The sequence below is a fragment of the Ranitomeya variabilis genome, chromosome 6 (assembly GCF_051348905.1).
Source record: "Ranitomeya variabilis isolate aRanVar5 chromosome 6, aRanVar5.hap1, whole genome shotgun sequence".
In the NCBI taxonomy this organism is placed as follows: Eukaryota; Metazoa; Chordata; class Amphibia; order Anura; family Dendrobatidae; genus Ranitomeya; species Ranitomeya variabilis.
The window spans coordinates 527,699,765-527,723,058 of NC_135237.1; the positions used below are offsets into that span (position 1 = coordinate 527,699,765).

Below are 23,294 nucleotides of genomic sequence, written 5' to 3' on the forward strand. Positions count from 1 at the left end.
AGTAATAGGGACATATATGGCAGCAGCGGCTCAGTATTGGGGTATCAGGGGCAGTAATAGGGACACATACGACAGCAGCGGCGCAGTATTGGGGTATCAGGTGCAATAATAGGGACACATACGGTAGCAGCAGCTCAGTATTGGGGTATCAGGGGCAGTAATAGGGACACATATGGCAGCAGCAGCTCAGTATTGGGGTATCAGGGGCAGTAATAGGGACACATACGACAGCAGTGGCTCAGTATTGGGGTATCAGGTGCAATAATAGGGACACATGCGGTAGCAGCGGCTCAGTATTGGAGTATCAGGAGCAGTAGTAGGGACACATACGGCAGCAGTGGCTCAGTATTGGGGTATCAGGTGCAATAATAGGGACACATATGGTAGCAGCGGCTCAGTATTGGGGTATCAGGTGCAGTAATAGGGACACATATGGCAGCAGCAGCGGCTCAATATTGGGGTATCAGGTGTAGTAATAGGGTCACATACAGCAACAGCGGCTCAGTATTGGGATATCAGGTGCAGTAATAGGGACACATACGGCAGCAGAGGCTCAGTATTGGGGTATCAGGGGCAGAAATAGGGACACATACGACAGCAGTGGCTCAGTATTGGGGTATAAGGTGCAATAATAGGGACACATATGGTAGCAGCGGCTCAGTATTGGGGTATCAGGAGCAGTAATAGGGACACATACGGCAGCAGTGGCTCAGTATTGGGGTATCAGGTGCAATTATAGGGACACGTACGGCAGCAGTGGCTCAGTATTGAGGTATCAGGGGCAGTAATAGGGACACATACGGCAGCAGCGGCTCAGTATTGGGGTATCAGGTGCAGTAATAGGGACACATATGGCAGCAGCAGCTCAGTATTGGGGTATCAGAAGCAGTAATAGGGACACATAAGGCAGCAGTGGCTCAGTATTGGGGTATCAGGGGCAGTAATAGGGACACATACGGCAGCAGTGGCTCAGTATTGGGGTATCAGGAGCAGTAATAAGGACACATACGGCAGCAGTGGCTCAGTATTGGGGTATCAGGTGCAATAATAGGGACACATACGGTAGCAGCAGTCCAGTATTGGGGTATCAGGGGCAGTAATAGGGACACATATGGCAGCAGTGGCTCAGTATTGGGGTATCAGGTGCAATAATAGGGACACATACGGTAGCAGCGGCTCAGTATCGGGGTATCAGGAGCAGTAATAGGGACACATATGGCAGCAGCGGCTCAGTATCGAGGTATCAGGTGCAGTAATAGGGACACATACAGCAGCAGCGGCTCAGTATTGGGATATCAGAAGCAGTAATAGGGACACATTGGGGGTAAAGGGGTTAAACACAATACATCTACTGTAAATAGGTCTTTGTATGTAGCACCCCTAGCTATAACTTCATAATCTGTCGAAGAGGAATAAACTTCACCACCCAATCTACCATAGCTCATAATAATTTGTGCAAAATTTGTATCAATTGCTGCATAAAGTGCATGCATATACTCTGCGGCACGGTGGCTCAGTGGTTAGCACAGCAGCCTTGCAGCGCTGGAGTCCTGGGTTCAAACCCCACAAAGGACAACATCTGCAAAGAGTTTGTATGTTCTCTCCGTGTTTGTGTGGGTTTCCTCCGGGCACTCCGGTTTCCTCCCACATTCCAAAGACATACTGATAGGGAATTTAGATTGTGAGCCCCATCGGGGACAGTGATGATAATGTGTGCAAACTGTAAAGCGCTGCGGAATATGTTAGCGCTATATAAAAATAAAGATTATTATTATACTCTGCAAATAGCGCAAGAAGGAAGAGTGTACAATATGGCCACTCTCTGGGAACTTTAATTTATATAACGCAGCAAATAATCAAGATGTTATTTTATGAGTGTTTACAATCTCATTGCTATTGTTGGTATTCCTTGTCTGTATTATAATCCATATTCTGGAACTTTCCCTTTATTTCTGCACTTATCCTGAACAAAATCAAATGTTTCCCTGGGATGTTAAGCAGAGCAGTTAACCATCTGCACAAAGTCACTAAGGAAACTGCCTAATCAGTAACAGGTAATCTTTGCTTGATGTTAACACCACATTCACCGGGATAATGATACTGTATGCAAAAATAACAGCTGTAATGGAAAGCATTAGAGTTTGGTTAATTTCATGTTTTTTTCCTGATAACATTTCATTATCTACAAATAACAGTAAAGACTTCTGAGCTGCACTCCTGAGATATCTGGGCATTTTAATCAACAGAATATATTTGGCATATTTTAATTAGTTTATTTCCTATGTATCTCCAGAGCATTACTACATCAGTTCTGGAGTTTATTCCATAGGTAAAGATTCTCACGACCTAATTGGAGAATTTTGAGTGTTACGTGTTCTTTAGCCTGAATTAATTCATTTTTTATCTTGCTGGTCACTCTATGAATTCCTAAAATCTTTAAAAAGAATATATAATAAAATGAAGTATCATGGATGTTACATACATGCAAAAGTAAGGTTAAACAAAAATAGAGCATTTTGAGAAGGACGTAAAAGAAAGTCATTTTGGGCACAAGTTTTGCTCCCTAGCGGTTGAATCATATAAAGATTTTGTAAGTATTAAAGTTAGGTATATTGATATATATTATTTTTTGTCGTTTGTTTTTATTTTATTTTATTTCTACTGAAATTTTAACTACTGTTAACAGCATTCAGAGATATTACTCTTAAGCGAATGTGCCAAAATTCAGTCAGGAAATTTAATTTGCATCAATTCTATTGAATGTGAATTGAATGCTTCTTATTATACTGTTGGGACTTTCTAGATCTCACAGCAGGATAAAGGTAGAATTTAAAAATAATTAATACTCATATTGTAGCTAACTTTTCCCACCGTGACAGCCCACCATAGGGTTCTTTGTGCAGCTCCCGCAAGCATCTTATTTTCTGGACAACATGCAAAGTTTTCTTCTTCCATCTTCACTTTGCACCAGGGCATTTGGCACTAAGTGGGACTCTGATATCACAATATGTATTTCCCAAAGACTAGTCAGCACCTCAACTCAGTGCGGGAAGCCCAGGTCCAGAAGATGACATTAATACAGAAGAAAAGAAGAGAAAGCAGAGAACTGTGCAAAGGACCAGACTAGGGCAATGGGGACAGGACAAATGAGTACTCAAGTATTATTTTATTTTTTACCTTTTTCCCAGCACTCTATAAATCAGCAAAATTGAGAGTGGCCACAAAGTGAATCATAAGAATTCAGATTCAGGCGAATCTGAACTTTTTGTAAAATTCTAGAACTGTTTTGTTCGTTTTTTTTTTTAAATGTTTATTACCAGAACCCTCCCTGGCTGTATGATTCTTCTCTAGCTAATTCAGTCTTTTGCAATGGCAGAAGGCATTTTAGGTGATTTGTGTGAAGTAAATGGCAAATTGATGAAATTTGCTTAGTTTTGCAAATTTCTAAAAATTCATGAAGAATGTGTTTATCATCGAATAGATTTGTTCAGGTCTATGTCAATTGTCTGTTTGTAGCACAAAAAAACATAACTTAAAAATATCTTAGCAACCAAATATATAAATCAAAAATGCTACATTTTATTTCTTGCCTTCACATAGAATGTTATATTTGACATTAGTGTTAATTATTCTAGAGTACGGTAGGCTTCTACATTTCAGAGGTGACTCAATGAATCTATTGTAACTTAATCCACTCGAGTTCTTGAGTTTTATCTTCCACTGGTCATTAAAAAAACCCATCTAGGTATGCTATTTTCATCTAAGTTCGCATGTGAAGTAACAGGAGATTTCATATAGCGCCTTTTACACTAGCATGGCATTTAGCTGCGCCATACTATTTCTACCCCTCTGTGAAGCTAACAGAGCTGGGTAATTACTTTCTGTTCACACAGGGTGACATTTAACCCTGTGTGCTTTCTAGATCGCTTGCTACACGCTTCCGCCATTGTTCACTAGCTGCGGTTTAACAGCTCTGCATGGTGTTAGGGTTGGCGGAACGCACCGAATATATTTATTAGATGGGATTGGTGCGTTCACAATCCGGGGCCCACAGTGCAGGAAAGAACCTACTGCTAAGTAATTGGCGGCACTATATGGCGGTATGAACCAGCTCTCTTAGCTTCACAGAGCGGCCGAGAAAGCAAAGCTCTGTGCCCTGTTAGACTTTCACAGAGGCACAGGCTAACTACCCAAATGAGAGCAGTCAGTGGTCATGCATGCACACAAAACTCCTCGCCGGAGGTGCCAGCGTTCTAGGGGCTTATTTCAGCCAGGTCCCTGAACACATACAAACACATGACCACACTGGCGCAAAGCACATGACTTAGGAAGATACTAGCGCATGGCCGTGCGGCCATGTGAGCCTTAAATAGCTGCAGCATGTACAGGACCTTCCTGGAAGGACCAATGAAAGGCTGCTACAGAGCCTGCGCACCTACAGGACCTTCCTAGAAGGACCAATAGATTTGGCTGCAGTACCTGAGCATGTGACCCTTGATCTCCACTGAGATCTTACCCTGGGCATGCTCAGTGTGTGCAAAGTAGGAATTAGCCCCAGAAAAGCCTGCTCGCCGCAGATCAGTGCAGGATACAATAGCAGAGGCTGGAGAGGCAGCAGTAACCCTTTGCACAGTATCATTCTCAGTGAGACGCTGGGACCGACGTCTCCACTGAGCAGGCTCCACTGCGGCCGATGCAGAATGGGAGACTGCAGCAGAAGCGGATCGAGATTCCCCCTGTGCAGCAGAGGAAACTCGACTCCTAACATTACCGCCCCTCCTAGGGCCTCCCCTCCTTGAGCCTCTCTACGCTCAAAAGCTGCAATGAGCAGTGGAGCCCGAATGTGCTCCACAGGCTCCCAGGTTCTATCCTCTGGACCGTGACCCTTCCAGTCCACCAGATAAAATTTCTTGCCACGTACCACCTTGCACCCACACGATAGCATTCACCTCAAACTCATCCATGGATGAACCTGATGTCCCGGCAGATGACTCAGAAAACTGGGACAAATGAACGGGCTTTAAGAGGGAAACGTGAAAAGTATCGGTGATACCAAGGCGTGGAGGAATGGCCAAATGGTAGACCACAGGGTTGACCTGTTCCAGAACCTTGAACGGGCCAATGTAGGGAGGCACAAACTTTGTGGACTCAACTTGCAGCCTGATGTTACGGGCGGAGAGCCACACTAAGTCGCCAGGAGCAAAGGTCGGAGCGGGGCGCCGGTGTGTATCAGCCGAAACCCTCATTCTCTCCTTGGAGGCCCGGATGGCATCCTATGTGTGGTCCCAGATGTCACGTGCCCCCACCGCCCAGTCTGCCACCCTAGAATTGGTGGATGACATGGGCATGAGCACAGCGACATGCATGCATTGTTCAAGGCAAATTCCGCCCAAGGTAGCAAAGATGCCCAGTCATCCTGCCTAGCAGAGACAAAATGTTGCAAGTATGTCACCAGAGTCTGGTTGGTTCTCTCTACCAACCCATTCATCTCGGGATGATATGCAGAGGAGAGATTCAGCTCTATGCTGAGTAAATGGCAGAGCTCTCTCCAAAACCGAAACGCAAACTGGATGCCCCGGTCGCTGACAATTTTATCAGGCATTCCATGTAAGCGGAAAATATGTTTTATGAACAACGCCACCAAGGCCCGTGCAGAAGGTAACCGTGGAAGCGGCATCAAATGCACCATCTTTGAAAAATGATCGGTGACTACCCAGATAACGGTGCAGCTACGAGACTTGGGTAAGCCCACCACGAAGTCCATCCCAACCATCTCCCAGGGCCTGTCTGCCACCGGCATGGGGTAAAGTAACCCAGCAGGCCGTTGCTGAGGAGACCGATTCTGGGCGCAGGAGACACGCTCCCGAATATAGTCCCCGATGTCACGGGCCATATGCGGCCACCAGTACATCCTCGCCAAAAGCTCAGATGTCCTCTTGGTCCCAAAATGTCCACCCACTCTGGACGAGTGAGCCCAAGAGAGTACCTCCGGTCGCAAATTCGCTGGTATGAAAGTCTTGCCCGAGGGCTCGGACTCTAGCGAAACCGGAGCCACAGTTCTCAGGCTCTCAGAAGGGACAATAAGCCGAGGCTCCTCCTCCTCAGATGACACTACGGAGCGGGAGAGAGCGCTGGCATGAATGTTCTTCTCCCCGGAGAGAAAATGGAGAGTAAAATGGAACTGGGAGAAGAACAGGGACCATCTAGCCTGGCAAGAATTCAGCTGCTGGGCCGTCTGTATATATACCAAGTATATATACAGACGCTATATATAGCGCTGCACCGCTTTAAGAGAATGAAGTTCCTGCCAGTCCATCACAGCCTGTAGCTTGGCAGGATCCATGGCCAAACCCTGGGCAGAGATGATATAACCAAGGAAAGGCAAGGACTCCTGCTCAAACACATACTTCTCCAACTTGGCGTAGAGGGATTTTGCCAGTAAGAGGTCGAAGACTTTGCGAACATCTCTCCGATGGGAGTCAATATCTGGAGAGTAGATTAGAATATCATCCAGATAGACTACGACCGAGGTGGTGAGCATATCCCGGAAAATGTCATTCACAAAGTCTTGGAAAATGGCTGGAGCATTACAGAGCCCGAAGGGCATCACCAGGTATTCATAGTGCCCTTCCCTGGTGTTAAAAGCCGTCTTCTATTCATCCCCCTCACGGATGCGAATCAGGTTTTAGGCACCCCGCAGATCTAATTTTGTAAATACCCTTGCTCCCCATAGCCTATCAAAAAGCTCAGATATCAGGGGTAATGGGTACTTGTTCTTGATGGCGTTAAGACCCCTGTAGTCTATGCATGGATGTAAGTCTCCAGTCTTCTTCTGTACAAAGAAGAACCCAGCCCCTGCAGGTGACATTGACTTCCTAATGAATCCTCTTGCCATTTTCTCTTGGATGTAATGAGACATTGCCTCCATCTCCGGGAGAGATAACGGATAGACTCGACCCCGGGGAGGCTCAGCACCAGGCAAAAGGTCAATAGGACAGTCATAGGGGTGGTGAGGTGGAAGGGTCTCTGCAGCCCTTTTGGAGAACACGTCTGCATAGGGCCAATAGTGCTTGGGGAGAGAGGAAAGATCTGTGGGTACCTGTGTTGTAGCAACCTGAATGCACTCCCTCTGACATCCACCCTCGCAGGATTTACTCCATCCCAAAATTCTCCCTGAGGACCACTCTATATGAGAATGATAGTGTAGCCATGGTATCCCCAACAGGACCTCATCAATTCCCTCAGGAATGACTAATAGGGAGATAATCTCCTGATGTGATGGAGACACAGAAAGCGTGATAGGAATGGTTTGGTGGGTAATCTGTGAGGGTAGTGTCGACCCATTTACCACTCGAACGGTTACTGGTTTGGCGAGCATAACCAGGGGTATTGCGTGACGTTGGGCGAAAGCGGATGACATAAAATTACCCTCCGCCCCAGAGTCCACGCATAGCTTTACCATAAGAGTGGATGGGCCTAAGGTAATTGTCCCCTTGAAGGACAACTTTGAGGCAAACGTTGCCGTGTCTAGTGTACCTCCTCTGTTATGATCCTAAGTGGCTGAGGATCACAGAATGAACTAGCTAAGTTACTGAACATAGAACGAGCTCTAGGGAGGTGGTAACTGGACTGACCGCAAATCTGATCCTAACCAAACACACTGAAGGTAGCCGGTGAACGTGCCTAAATTCCTGGACGTCTCGACGCAGCCTGAGAAACTTGCTACCCCTATAGAGAAAGTAAGACCTCACTTGCCTCAGAGAATTGACCCCAAAGATATAGGAAGCCCCCAACAAATAATAACGGTGAGGTAAGGGGAAAATACAAAACGTAGAAATGAAAACAGATTCAGCAAACGAGGCCCACTAATACTAGATAGCAGAAGACAGGCAGGGAACTGTGCGGTCAGTAAAAAACCCTATACAAAATATCCACGCTGAGAATACAAGAACCCCCACACCAACTAACGGTGTGAGGGGAGAAACTCAGCCCCCTGGAGCTACCAGCAAGCAAGGAAATCACATATTAGCAAGCTGGACAAGGACAAATAAATAACCAAGAAACATATTGAACACTGATGAGCAAAAAATAACCAAACAGAAAACTTAGCTTCTCTTGGCGAGACTGATAACGAAGGGATTCAGGAGAGATCAAAATAGCACTGAATACATCGACAGCAGGCAACCACTGAAAGTCCAGGTGAGCTAAATAGGAAACCAGCTAACAGATAACGAGACAGCTGAACCAGCCTCAGACCTGCAGAATGACACAAAGAGCCACCAGAGGGAACCCAAAGACAGCACTCACACAGTACCACTTGTGACCACAAGAGGGAGCCCAAAAATAAAGTTCACAACACTCCTCCAACTGCCACTAGACGCTGATGTTTCCCCGACCACTGAGGACACTTGGAGGCAAGATGTCCAGACTGCCGGCAAACATGACAGACCTTATGTGCACGAGCGGACTGGGACTTGGATCCTGCTCGTGTCACCTCTATGGCCTCATGTGACTCGGACGCCTGGACTGGAGATTCCAGAGGTCAGGCGAAGGTGGGAGCCAGCTGAAACCTCTGCCTACACTGGGCTCGCTCCAACCTTCTCTCCTGAAAACGAAGGTCTATGCGAGTGGATACAGCTATGAGCTCCACCAGTGTGGTGGGAATCTCCCTAGTAGCCAAAGCGTCCTTCACATGGTCAGCCAGCCCCCTCCAAAATACGGGAATGAGGGTTTTATCTGGCCATTCCAACTCAGACGCTAATGTCCGGAAGAGAACCGCAAAATGGCTGACCATGGTTGAACCCTGAGTCAAAGCCAACAGTTGGAGCGCTGTATCATGGGTGACTTGAGGTCCTACAAAGACCTGTTTCAGAGTGTCCAGAAACCAAGGAAAACTCCGCACCACATGATTGTTGCGCTCCCACAGCGGCGTAGCCCACTCCAACGCCCTGTCCGACAAGAGAGAGATTATGAATCCCACCTTTGCCCGCTCTGTGGGAAAACGTGCAGCCAGGAGCTCGAGGTGTATACCACACTGGCTCATGAAACCCCTACAGGACTTAATGTCCCCAGAGTATCTCTCAGGCAATGGGAGGTGAGATAAGGTCGGAACAGAGGTGTCAGTGGGTAAAGCTGCTGCAGCCACGCTAGCAGCCTGAACAGCTATTGCGGTAACATCCACCGCCGAGGTTGCACGCTCAAGAGATGCCAACCGGCCCTCCAGCAGCTGGATGTACCCCTGCAATCGCTGTTCATCCGCCATTACTTAGCCAGATCCAGGAGCTAGTATACTGTTAGGATTGGCGGAATGCACCGAATATATTTATTAGATGGGATTGGTGCGTTCGCAACCCGGGATCCACCGTGCAGGAAAGAACCTGCTGCTAAGTAATTGGCGGCACTATATAGCGGTATGAACCAGCTCTGTTAGCTTCACAGAGCGGCCAAGAAAGCAAAGCTCTGTGCCCTGTTAGACTTTCACAGAGGCACAAGCTAACTACCCAAATGAGAGCAGTCAGTGGTCATGCATGCACACAAAACTCCTCGCCGGAGGTGCCAGCATTCTAGGGGCTTATTTCAGCCGGGTCCCTGAACACATACAAACACATGACCACACTGGCGCAAAGCACATAACTTAGGATGATTCTAGCGCATGGCCATGCGGCCATGTGAGCCTTAAATAGCTGCAGCACGTACAGGACCTTCCTAGAAGGACCAATGAAAGGCTGCTACAGAGCCTGCGCACCTACAGGACCTTCCTAGAAGGACCAATAGATTTGGCTGCAGTACCTGAGCATGTGACCCTTGATGTCCACTGAGAGATCTTACCCTGGGCATGCTCAGTGTGTGCAAAGCAAGACTTAGCCCCAGAAAAGCCTGCTCGCCGCAGATCAGTGCAGGGTACAATAGCAGAGCCTGGAGAGGCAGCAGTAACCCTTTGCACAGTATCAGTCTCAGTGAGACGCTGGGACCGACGTCTCCGCTGAGCAGGCTCCACTGCAGCCGATGCAGAATGGAAGACCGCAGCAGACACGGATCGAGATTCCCCCTGTGCAGCAGAGGAAACTCGACTCCTAACACACGGTGGACCCCGGGTTGCGATCTCACTTCACCTTTTTAGTTCGATCCACCAACCCTAACACCATGTGGCCAACTTTTTTTTTAACTTGAATCTTGAAGTGCTGCCATTTTTGGCATCATATCTAGTGTGGATTTGATTTAAGTCCTAGGATTTGCACCCTTTGCTAATATAGTGCTGCTTCAGATTTTCTTTACCTAGGATATTTTGTTGAAATAGAATGTTAATAAATGATAGGTTGTAATTGATATAAAGAAAAGGGAAAAATGATCTCAGGCAGAATGTGAGTTATTGAGACTACTGGGATGTAAAGGTCATTGCACCTTATCACCCAGTTAAACCATGAGCAGCTAAGTTTACATGTAGCATGCACTACCCCTCATGCTCTCCACTTGACAAAACATGGTCAATATGTTTTTCTTGGAGCTTTGACCTAATGAATATTGCATCTGAGAAAATTGCTATACGTCATCTAAAAGGTAAAGTAATGACATTCCATATTGTAAATAACATCGCAATCAATGTAGTAAGTATACAACTTAAATGAGGATGAAAAAATCCATCTTGATTACAATATATTTCAACTTATTACCATCATGATAGAGAAAAATATAGAAAAGGGGCAAGATGCAGAGTCGTACCCAGTCACAGATATTCTGCCTTCCTGCATTAGTCTGAAAAAACAAGATTGATGTGTTGCATTGCCATTATCATTAGGAGGCAATATATCACTGCCTTAGAAAAACATTATCAACTCCTTTAGAAGTGTTTCTTAAATGCGGAGAGACTGCAGGAATATGTAGAACAATGCGACTTAACCCTGTAAAGATTACAGCAGTAATGTCTTGTGCCATGCATAATTGATCACATCAGTAGGAGACTGGATAGATATAAAATCAGTGACATTAAAATGTTTAAGTAATTACCAGCAATGGCTGGGCGGGATGATTGATGACTGATATCTGTAAGTAAAATAATCTCAGGACACCCAAGACTCCAAGCAATTTAATATGGGCTCCTCTATACTTCATTTAAAACACAGATCAAGCTCAATCTCATCCTAACTGCATATATTATCTACGGATTGATAAATAATTGGATTTGAGACTCTTGTTTCATTTCATTATACAAAGCAGTACATCATATATTGAATGATTTCATTCCCGTCTTGCTTGTGGTAGGAAGAAAAAGATTGAGTGGTTTGAAATGCAAAGATTATTTGGCTCTACCAAAGGTATGGAGATAATGCTAACACTGTGGAGGGTTACGAAAAAGCTTGTAGAAAATTTAATTGTGAATAAAATGAACCCCTATTCCCCATGTCACACTCCCTGTGGGTCAAGCAGCTTAGCTAAGGAAATTTGATTGGGGGAATTTTTACAATATACAAATGTGTCATTCCTACAGATAAACATATCGGCCAAAATTTGATTCACTAGATTTACTCTAATTCGGTATGTCTGAGAAAAACCAATTATTACTGCCAAAGGTTGTTTCAGACCTAAGAGCATATTTTACAGAAGAGTTAAAAAATCGAAAACATTCTGTTCACCTAACAACTATCCTGGTGCTGCAAGTCCCCCACACAGTCCTCTAATGTCTCACTTCTTCCCAATGATTGCAGTCCTCTTGTCCATCTTCAGCATTCTTTACTTTTTGGCACCTCCGGTACTAGGTCTGATGAGACATCACTTGAGGCTTATGAAGAAGGAAGTATGGGTGTAGCACATCTAACCGGATCCACACAAAAACACTTAAAACATGATGCATTTCTGGCAAAAACACCATTAGTCATAGGGCTAAGGGTTTTTTCACCAGAAACGCATCAGATTTTAATGCTCTTGTGTGGATCCACTAAATTTGGATTTAAATAAATGACTTTTACTTTAATGGATGGATGTGCTACACCCCTACTTTTTCTTTTGTTGCTGTGCTTCACCAGCGGGATTCAGCACCCACCAGTTTAAAGTTACCCAACTATCCATATGACAAAGCAAGCATGATGAGCTTCTATCTTGCCTTTTTTTCTTACACTTGAGGCTTAGTCAGTGCCATAGGTGCCAAAAAGTGAGGACGGAAATGAGGGTCAAATATGAAGCTAGCTAGTGCAGGACTAAGCAGCAGGTTGTGCCACCACCAGTACTAAGGAGAAATGAAGTGAGTATAATCTGTTTTTATTTGTTTTATGGTCCGTTTCCAACTTTCAAAACAGTAGAGCAAAATGGCGCCAGCTTGTTTTGAATATTAAAAAAATTAGGTTCTGATAAATGCAATTTTTTTAGTGAAATTCAAAATAAGTTCAATTTGCTTTCAGTTGATTTAATCGTCCCCAGTCATTCAGTTTCTTTCATTGCAGTTCATGCATCCCAAGATAAGTAACATAAGATAATAAGATGTACAGCTTTAAAAAAAACCAAAGAGTTGTTTATATTATATATGTATGTATAAAAAAAGATAATATTGCAATCACAGATTAAAGCTTCCTTAACTTTCAATTTTTTTGGCATCAGACATGGATGAGATAATGAGCTCATCAGAGATTATTTTGATTTCACCTCTTTCCTAATAATTATGGCTCTGTTGAGTTTCATTTTGATTATTTGACCACATGTAAAAAAAACTCCAATGTGCCCACAGTTGTTTCTCCATGGCAACAACATATGAGGTAGTTCTGTAGAGAGAATATCCTAGTAGACAAATCTCTATATTTCAGAATCCAAGCCCAGCAGAAGAGTTTTGTTTAAATACAGTACATGATGATTGAACAGTATAATAAAGATGTATTCAGAGAGGTATGTTCATCACCAGGTTCATTAAAAAGATCATACCAGATACATTGCTTAATTCTACGTTGTGGAGAGCAAATGCATAAAATAACTTCTTTAGTTCTTCACGATATTGTGAGGAATAATCAGAGATCACACTTCCCTCCTCTACTAAATAGTTATCAAAATGTCAGATATCTACTATAGAAGAAGACAATATCATGGACAAAATTTGATTTGGCACATTTGTTCAATTAGGATGGGGAGTATTCGACTTGTATTGAACACATTTGGTGCAAATCAAGTGAAGAGGTTAAAGGAAAAAGAAACTCTTATACTCAACTCTCCATACCTCCCTCTCATACCTCTCACCCAGGTCTCTGAAGAATTCCTGTACTGTGTTCTTCTCCCTCATTCTGAAGATGCCACCACTAATTAGACCCCATGCATTCATATGGGGCATGACACAAATCATTGATATTAATGACATGTTACATGCTCTACATGGTCAAATAGAATTCTACAAATATCGCTGACATGTGTTGCGTCCCATGTGACTGATGAGGTTTAGTCAGTGGTGGTGCCTAGTGTAAGATCTAAAGGGATGTGAAGACCAAACAGAAGAGGATCTGTAAACAGGGCAGGGAATAGCAATACCAGTACAGGTATGATGTGGGTCCAGATATGGTGAGTATCATAGTTTATTGTTATTTTAACCTCTCCAGAACCTAGGAATCCAGCAATGGGATGGATGATTACAATTCAAATTTTGGTGGAAATTCAGAGAAAGCTTATTTAGCTTAAAATATACTTGCTTATTTCTTTGAACCTCCAGAGTTAAAGGGTGGTAGTTTTTGGTATGGAACCTCCCTACTGTATTAAGATTCTTTGTTTTGTTTAGCACTATCCTTTTTACATATTAATTCTTGGAAATCTGTTACTATGCTGTAAAGAATGTCTTCGCTAATGAGTTATGACACATTCGGAGATAAATTTCTTTTTGCTTCCTATTAAATGTAGTAACTGTGACACCCAGAGTATAATAAACTCGTGAGATTAATCTATAATCAAGAAAAAGATACATGGAAAAATCAACTAAAATGACATCTTAGTTATAATATCAGAAGACGATTCTTTATGAAAGGACTTGTGCTTAATTATCTCAGAAGTCCTCAAATGAACAGGGGTTGATATTTCACAGAACGTAATATCTTGTCTTGATACTTTATCTTTTTATATTAACCCTATGCCATACATTGTTAAGTGAATCATAGAAAGCTGGAGGATAAAAAGAAGGTCATTTTAGTTCAGTTGTAGGTTGTTTCACGGTAGACGACAATGAGGAACAGACAATAGACTGGATTCTATTCAAGTGGAAAAATGTCTCATTATTTCTTCTAACTTTAAAAGCTAACTTGTTTGATGTACTGATTGAATAGACTTTCTCTGATAACCAAAGCTTCAGGTTAACACATCCTTCTCAGTATATACTTTATTGTTAGATACTTACCAACACAGGTTGGCAGCGTGTCATTCCACTGAGCCAATGAATTTGGAACTGTATCACATCTAATAGCCACAGAACCTTGTAAGATGTATCCTGGATTGCACTCAAAGAAAACCACAGATCCAACGGCAAACTCATTTCCAATTCTTTTTCCAAAACGCGGTTCCGGTACAGAACTACATTGGGTGGCACTCGTCCTTGGGACCGCTGGAAACAGTAATTTAGAAACATTAACATAAACCCAATGGATATAGCAGAGTTTTCTGTAAACATTTCTACTTGTAATTAGACTACATATTTCTCCAAGCTTGTCACAATTTGGTAAATCCTACAAAATTTATCTAAATGTCTAAATTGAAATTATAGCTCAAGATGTAGTAGTTACAATGATTGTGACTTAATTTTTATTTCCGTTATTGTTTAGAAAGGAAAATACAACATCATTAATTGTTCCACACACGTTTTCTTAATATGAGAACAAAAAGAAGAACTATTAACTAAAAAAGAACATTTTTTTGATAGGGTTAAATTTTATATTATTATTAGTAGCACTTCTATATATTATGCATTTACAAAGATTATTTCTAAAAAAAATAAACTTTCATTTTATTGTCTAGTTTGTCTACTTTTGCGAGCATTGTTAAATTGGTCATCCTAAACAAACATATTGGTCACAAATACTCATGTAGTGGCTGCATGCGGATATGGGTAATGGCAGCTCATTGCAGAAAAGACCAATGAAAAGTAGTATTCTAACCTAACCACATAAACATTTAACCTCTTTTTGAACTCTCTGTACAATTAAAATTTTTCATAAACATTTTCTAGCTAGACGTTATGGAGGGAATTAATCATTCCATTTACACCAGAAAAGTGGCTTCAAGAAGTGCAAGTTTGTCGCAAGTGGTATTTGCAAGAAATTTTGAAATTCTTTGTGCTGTTGGAAAGGGACAAGGCCTACCCATGCAACACAATTACTATACTGTATTCCAGAAAACTACCATACATTGGTATTGAAATCTACGTCAGCGCTTGACTGGTGTCCCTTTCATTTTTTTCAGCGAGACACTCCAAAACATGAACCAAACTTATTAATGCCCATAGGTTTCTTAAAGAATCGTGCATACATTACTTTATTGTGCTTTAGGATCAAGGCTGAAGAGAAAGCACAATGTTCTTGACAAATTCCCCATTTTATAGGTAATCCCATAGACTTAATACCAATGTCTGAAGCTTTTACAATAATTATTTATCTATTTATCCAGGCAAAAATAGAGGCAGCACTCCAAGGTCAAAAATATGAGTGGTTTATTGACCCATTGTGATAGCGATGTTTCGTTCCAAGTATGGAACTTTATCAAGCTCAAATAAAGGTTGATAAAGTTCCTTACATGGAACGAAACGTCACCATAACAATGGGTCAATAAACCCCTTATTTTTTTTACCTTGAAGTTTTGCCTCTATTTTTGCCTGGATATTGTTAAGGTTTGAAGTTACCTGGGGGGCTTTGCATCCACTATCTTTAATTTTGCTATTGATTGTGCTGCACTTTTTCTATCTATCTATTATCTATCTATCTGTGATTTTTGCGCATTTTAGCAACTTTGCTTTAAAACATAAACTCCGAGCTTTTGTGATTAAACACATCCAATGATTATATAAAGGACTGTATTACAGACACATTTTGAAATTTCTCAAAATTACCTCTCCTTGTCAAAATTAGTGCAATTTTCACCAACTGTCAGAATAGTCTTTAAATTACAGCTTTCCCATAACCTATCAAATCATGTTGCTATACTTTAACTTTTCTAGTAATATGGCAAATAACCAGTAACATCATAAGCTTTACAAACAAAAAAATAAACAGTATTAAAGCACTGAACAAAGATAAACTTTTAGCGTTAAAGAATACATTTCTACAAAATAACTTTTACATTTATTTTCACAATTTAATGTAATTTTATAAAGAGGAATTTGTTATTTTTATATTGATTTCTTCATAAAAGAAATAGGACTTTGAATGTAATATTTATATTCATATTATATTTTAATCTTATATTGCTGCTAACCACAAGTATAAAGTATTGAATGGGATCTCTCCAAGAATGATATTTTTTTATATATATTTTGAAACACTCTGTCTCTGGGAGGTTATATCTGCCATATGATGTACAGTGAAATATTCAAGATTTTATGCTGTACTGAGTATCTGAACTTATATGGAACCCTAAGGCTAATTTATGATGATAGACATATATTGGAATAAAAGCAGCAAAATTTATATTTATAACTGCAGAATAAACATTATAGAAAATGTGATGAAAAGAAAATACATTTTATAGATAAATATGCAATAGCCACATTATCTTTTACTACTTCCAAGTAGTACTCTAATATAACATACAAAGCAGTTTCCGATCATAACAAAATAACCGGAAGCTTGTTTTGTCAAAGATTACAAAATTAAAGGGTCGATACAATTTATTTGGAAATGGCGATTTTTTTAAAATGTTAGCATTATCTAGATTTTAATGGGGATATTTAAAAGATCTGATGAATGAAGATGTCCTAATATAACAAGTGCAGATGCTGAGAATCAAAAGATTTAATCAACCAGTGTTTCAAAATTTCCATCTTGAAATGGTCCCAACTGGTCATGATTTGAAGTCAGGTCACAACTATAGGGATCGTAGTATTAGTTACAATTGGATTCTGGTATAATGGTCTCTCTGCCGACAAGAACACACCAAGACATTGCTAAATGTTGCTAGCAAAAATTCTTGGTAGATCGCAACTCATAATAACAGTAGGAGGAAAATAGGTTTGGTACCATGTAAGCCAGTTGAAAAAAGATTGCACATAGTGGGAAAAACAAAATAATAGTCTTGTAGTTATGATACCTTTTAATGACTAACAAAAATAAAATAAATTATGTTACAAAGCAAGCTTTCAAAACTTCTTAGGTCTCTTCATCAGGCATGATAGAGCAAAGTACCGGAGAAACACAAATATAAACAAAAAAAGAACATAGACAAGACATAATAAATGGACATTTAAATAAACAAAAATGAGCTTAGAGAGTGAATCTGTAATTAGATTAAGTTAAGCTCTGTGAACTTTTAATAGTCCCAATATCCATGTAGGATCAGAGACCTGGTGCCCTCGCTGTCTCTAGAGCAGATTCCTCAGATTTTTTAGTAAACCATAAATGCTCCTGACAGATTTTGTCCTGTGTGAACTATATGGGTCTGCTGCATCCTGTTAGTGCATTTGGTTGGAGGCTTGGGCAGGTAAACATCGCTGCCTTTTTTCTTCTGTTTTTGAATTTTTGGAGGATTTTTAGTCCTTATTTTGTGGTTTTGCTGTTTAGTGTTAGGACTCGCAAGGGTGAGGACCATTGGTGCGGGTCTCAAGCTTGCATATCTTGGCCATAACATCGACTAACACCTCACATATTTTTATATTTATTTTCTGCACTATATTTTTCATGGTGCAGCTGAGCCTATTTGGTCTTGTAAACTGTGGGGTCTGTTCACATGGGATGCATTTGGATAGCGCTGGGCAGCCCGCCTGATTGAATAGTATGGGAGTCACTAATAGGCTTTTAATCTGGATGCTGTGCATCACCTGTATGTGACCAGTGCCGTATACAAGCCTTCATTGTGCATTTATACACCAAGCAACCACTCTCTCCATGGATTGGTAGGCCGTGAGTGGTTGTCTCATCTGGATTTTTGCACCTGTGTTGCTGCCATCTTAACTACATGGGTCCACTGCATCCTGATAGTGCATTTGTTTGGAGGCCTCGGAGGTAAACATCACTGCCTTTTTTCTGCTACCTGTGTGGAGGGAATCAAAGACTGTAATAAGCTTGTATTCCCAGACCCTTTGATCTTTTTGTCATTTGAAGTTGCATTTTAATATGACAACTTTAATATTGTTTATGTTGTGTCCTGGACCACAGAAATGTTTGGCCACAGGTCAATGGTTTACTTTGTCTGTGTGGCAATGAGACCTCATCCTTGCCCTCAGTTTCTGCCCTGTTTCTCCAACATAGAGACCCCCCAATAGGACATTTAGTCCTAATCTGAGGAATCTGCTCCAGAGACAGTGAAGGAACCAGATGTCTGATCTTACATCACTACTGGGACTATAAAACTTTCACACCACTAATCTAATTAAGGATTCACTCACTAAGATCAGTTTGTTTGTTTATTTAAATGTCCATTTATTATGCCATGCCTCTAAAGCTGGAGTCACACTAAACGACTTACCAAAGATCACGACCAGCGATACGACCTGGCCGTGATCGTTGGTAAGTCGTTGTGTGGTCGCTGGGGAGCTGTCACACAGACAGCTCTCTCCAGCGACCAACGATCAGGGGAACGACTTCGGCATCGTTGAAACTGTCTTCAACGATGCCGAATTCCCCCTGCAGCACCTGGGTAACCAGGGTAGACATCGGGTTACTAAGTGCAGGGCCGCGCTTAGTAACCCGATATTTACCCTGGTTACCATTGTAAAAGTAAAAAAAAAAAAAACACTACATACTCACATTCTGATGTCTGTCACGTCCCCCCCGGCATCCACAGGGTTAAAACTGCTTTCTGCAGGAGCGCTGCTAATGCACGCGCTGCTGCCGAGAGCTTCCCTGCACTGAATGTGTCAGCGACGGCAGTAACAGCGGTGATGTCACCGCTATGCTCTGCTTTACGGCCGGTGCTGACACAGTCAGTGCAAGGAAGCTCTCGGCAGCAGCGCGTGCATTAGCAGCGCTCCTGCCGAAAGCAGTTTTAACCCTGTAGACGCCGGGGGACGTGACAGACATCAGAATGTGAGTATGTACTGGTTTTTTTTTACTTTTACAATGGTAACCAGGTAAATATCAGGTTACTAAGAGCGGACCTGCGCTTAGTAACCCGATATTTACCCTGGTTACAAGTGAACACATCGCTGGATCGGCGTCACACATGCCAATCCAGCGATGACAGCGGGTGATTAGTGACCAAAAATGGTCCTGATCATTCCCCAATGACCAACGATCTCCCAGCAGGGGCCTGATCGTTGGTCGCTGTCACACATAACGAGATCATTAGCGGGATTGTTGCTAGGTCACCAAAAGCGTGACGTTGCAACGATATCGTTAACGATATCATTATGTGTGACTCAGCCTTAACTTGTTGGTGTATATATTTGTGTTTCTTCAAATACTTTGTTACACCATGATGAACAGACCTAAGACGTATGGAAAGCTTGCTTTGTAACATCATTTATTTTATTTTTGTTAGCCATTAAAAGGCATCTTAACTACAATATTATTATCTTGTTTTTACCACTGAGAGCAATCACTAGGAGGGAACATGTATCACTGAAGTTGAGCAAAAGCATTGGGAATACCCAGGTCTGGTGTTCATGTTGATACTCCCTGGCAAATGAACCAGGGTTCTACAAATGTCTTCACTGCCACTTGAATGCCAGAATACTAACTGCCTATGGTATTAACAAAGATAAATGCACATCCCAAAGTCTTGTGAGGTTTAGTGACTATTTATGGTACTGTTATATTGATTACTTCATAAATTAAATTGTGCTTTAAAGTCAGTATTCTATTAATATTACATTTTAGTCTTAGATTAATGATATCCACAAGTATAAAAAAAGGACATATTGAGCGTGAATACTGCAAGAATTATACATATTTTCACATTATGAAGCTATTGACTTCTTAAAGCAATCCATCTTGGAGAAGAATACCTCCACTATGTGATGTTCAAGGGAAATGTCAAGATTTGAGTATGTACAGAGTATCTGCGGTGGCATGGAATCTTACGGTTCATTTATGAAGCTAAAAAAATAACCAACTTAGTTTAATAATGAGACAATGTACAATTATAACTGTAATATAGAAGTTATTAAAAATGTTGTGTGGCTAAGCCACAGGAGACATTATGACATGAAAAGGGGCATAGTAAACAATAGCGGATGCTGGCATTTGAGTGCTGGACGAGGAAGTTCACAGGACTCTGATCTGTCTGCTATTGGGTACCAATGTAGATCAGAGTGCTGCAAATAGACATCTACCAACTGAGTACTGCAAAATCATGGTGTTTTGGGACCCAAGAGCTTTAAGATGATCTGTTGGAAAGATTTTTGAATATAGACTGTAAAGCACATTCTGTTAGGAATTCTTGAGGAGTGGAGCTGAGAAACAAGAGTTAGTTAGAGGGGGCACAGATTGTTAGGTATGTGCAGTAACCTCTCAAATAGATCTTGACTCGATGATATGACACAATACATGTAAATGTATTGTTAAGTTTGTTTCTGTATTTACCTTGATAGACAAAGTGAAATCCTTTCGATGTCACCGGTCCAATTGTTGTAAATTTAATAATAATCTGGTTACCAGAACTTAGTGGAAGCGATTCGCCTACTCAACAAAATGAATAAAAAAACTTTATTAACAAGTCAACAAAGAAAACTTCTGACTGTGCTATTACAGTTTCTGTTATTTCATAGAGCTTAGGACTCAGTGTCAGTGTATGGTTACTGAAATCCAAGTATACATTACATTTATAGGACAAATGAAAGTGTTTAACAGGCCATACAATTGCAGAGTTGTGTCAGCCATCAGTGCTCTTTTTTAAAGAGAATCTATCACCTAATAGATAGCTCTAAAGTTGGACATTTAATGAAAATGCTAAAGTTTTATTTCCCCTTGCAAGTCCTTGGCAAGTAAGCAACTTGTGGAGTCACAATGTACTTAGTAAGACAAGTCAAACGCTATTTTACCACTGCATTTATAAATTTTGTTTTTAAGGGGCTTCAGCAGAACCATAAAGACTCTACAGAACCATCTTGCCTGCACCTTAATTTTATTATTATGCTTTCAATAGCTTGAATATCATGTGCCTGCAGTCTCTGGACATTTTGGTACTTCTTCTGATGGCAAATGGATGCCCAATTATGGTGTTTCTTTTGACATTTGGATGCCACACGAGTCTCTATGGCATTTGAAACTCAACATTAACAATGATGTCTGCTGTCTCTGCTCTCAATTTCCCTAAATGAGTAGGGGCCAAAAGGCAACTGTAATGTTCAGTGTCAGTTGAGAAAGCTGTCCAGGGCATGCTTAATTGGAGAGAAGGCAAGCTTTTTCCAAGCAGCGGGTTATATTTAGGTGCTGCAGAGACTCATGTAGCATCTGAATCTGACGTCAACAGAAGTACTGACAAATCCAAATATGCAGTTGCATGACTTTTCTTTGGAGTAGGAAAAAGAAACATATCAGTAAAGGCAAGATGGGTCTATAGAAAGTTCTGATGGTGAGTTTGCAAGGCTATGTTCATATGTCCAGTTGTGTTTTCCATTTTTGGATACATTTTGGAAAGACAAAAATGGAGGCAAAATAATCCAGTCTAGGATCCATGTATTTGATTGAGAACAGAATTGCCCTAAAATGTCTTCCATTTGACTACAATCCAGCTGCAATCCTTTTTTTAGCTGGATCAAAAAAACCTTACAGGTACAACATTTTAGTACCACCAAAAAACAGATAGCAACTGCATCTATATTTATTTTTAAGTCTATGGAAAATGGATCATAACGGATAGTCATTTGTTAATGTTTTTACCAGATCTATATTTTATCACTGAAAATGGAAACCAAAATGGAAACCAAAGTGTGTATCTGTTTTGCTCTATTTGTAATGTATGGCTTTTTTATGTTTAATACTGTGTTGGTTACAACTGGATGACAACTTCACACGTGAACGTAGCCTAACTTTTGTTCTGTCTATATCTGAGCATCTCTCAGCTGATTTATGACCACAGTAAAGTCTAAAGTTATTAATCAGCACAGATAAGTTTTGTAAAGCCAAATAACAATGATAGCGCTACCAATCTACCTTGAGGACAATTTCACTAACAGACTCAGTGTTTAAAAGTAACCTGTCACCAGGTTTACCAAATATAAAGTACGGCCACCATCTTTAATGCCTTTTTACAACATTCTAGTAAAATGTTTATAAGTCCCGACCCCTCTGCATTGCCCAAAAAATACCTTTCATAATACCCCATATAGCGAGGTCATGTCCAATGAGAATCTTGATACTACGCCTCCTCTCACCACAATTGTCATCCTCCTTCCCTTCTTTATGTGAATGACATATACTATGTCTTCCCGTCAGTGCCCTCAAATCACATTCTGGCCCAGATATACTTCACTCTGCTAAGCTGAGGTCAGAGCACAGCATTGTAATGTGCATGCAACTAGAGAGGCCAAAGAACACTGATGACCCAAAAGTAAAGCCGTGAGATTTGGTGATATTGTGTGGATGACATAGTATCTGTCATATACACAAATCAAGCAGGAGGACAGTGATTGTGAAGAGAGGAGGCACCAAAGCAAGACCAGCAATGCCCATGGGACAGGACTCGCTGTATGGGGGATTATAAAATGTATTTTTTGGGCTGTGCAAATGGGATTGATGACTTATATCTTACATCTTAATAGAATATTGTGAAAGAGGCATTAAAGGTGGTGGACGCAGTCTGTATTTGGAAAATCTTGTGACAGATTTCCATTAACTCGTTCTGCAGCCAACAGTCTGCAGGGAAGCAAAGAACTTCGAAAAACAAAACATGCATTTCAGTAAAAAAAGAAATGGTTTCCAAATCTAAAAAGATTCTATATTTTTAATATCCTTTCATGACTCTAGATAGCACAATGGTAAGGATTTAATATAGTCTTAAATTAATTTGACATTGATATGACCATTGGGGTTAAACAAAATTCCCCAGATGGCTATTTTACATGTAAATTTTAGAAAATTACAGATATTGGTAAGAAAGTTTCAAAACTATGTCTTTTGTGTTCACGAATTAGGGATCTGTTAGCTAAAATGTGTTCACGTGAGGTTTATTAATGCACAAAAAGCTAAGGAAAG

At 41.2% G+C, this 23,294-nt stretch overlaps 1 protein-coding gene across 7 annotated transcripts in view; it reads right to left on the reverse strand.

Moving 5' to 3' along the window:
• Positions 1-23,294, reverse strand: part of CSMD3 (CUB and Sushi multiple domains 3) — a 1,888,113-nt gene that overhangs the window by 376,898 nt on the left and 1,487,921 nt on the right. For 5 of the 7 annotated variants that reach the window (XM_077271102.1, XM_077271099.1, XM_077271097.1 and 2 more), the window contains 2 exons: positions 20,682-20,777; positions 14,354-14,557 (listed from right to left, as the gene is read on the reverse strand). In XM_077271102.1, coding sequence (XP_077127217.1) covers positions 14,354-14,557; positions 20,682-20,777 — 300 coding nt within the window. The remainder of the gene's footprint in view (positions 1-14,353; positions 14,558-20,681; positions 20,778-23,294) is intronic. The other 2 variants (XM_077271098.1, XM_077271103.1) reach the window with 1 other exon arrangement.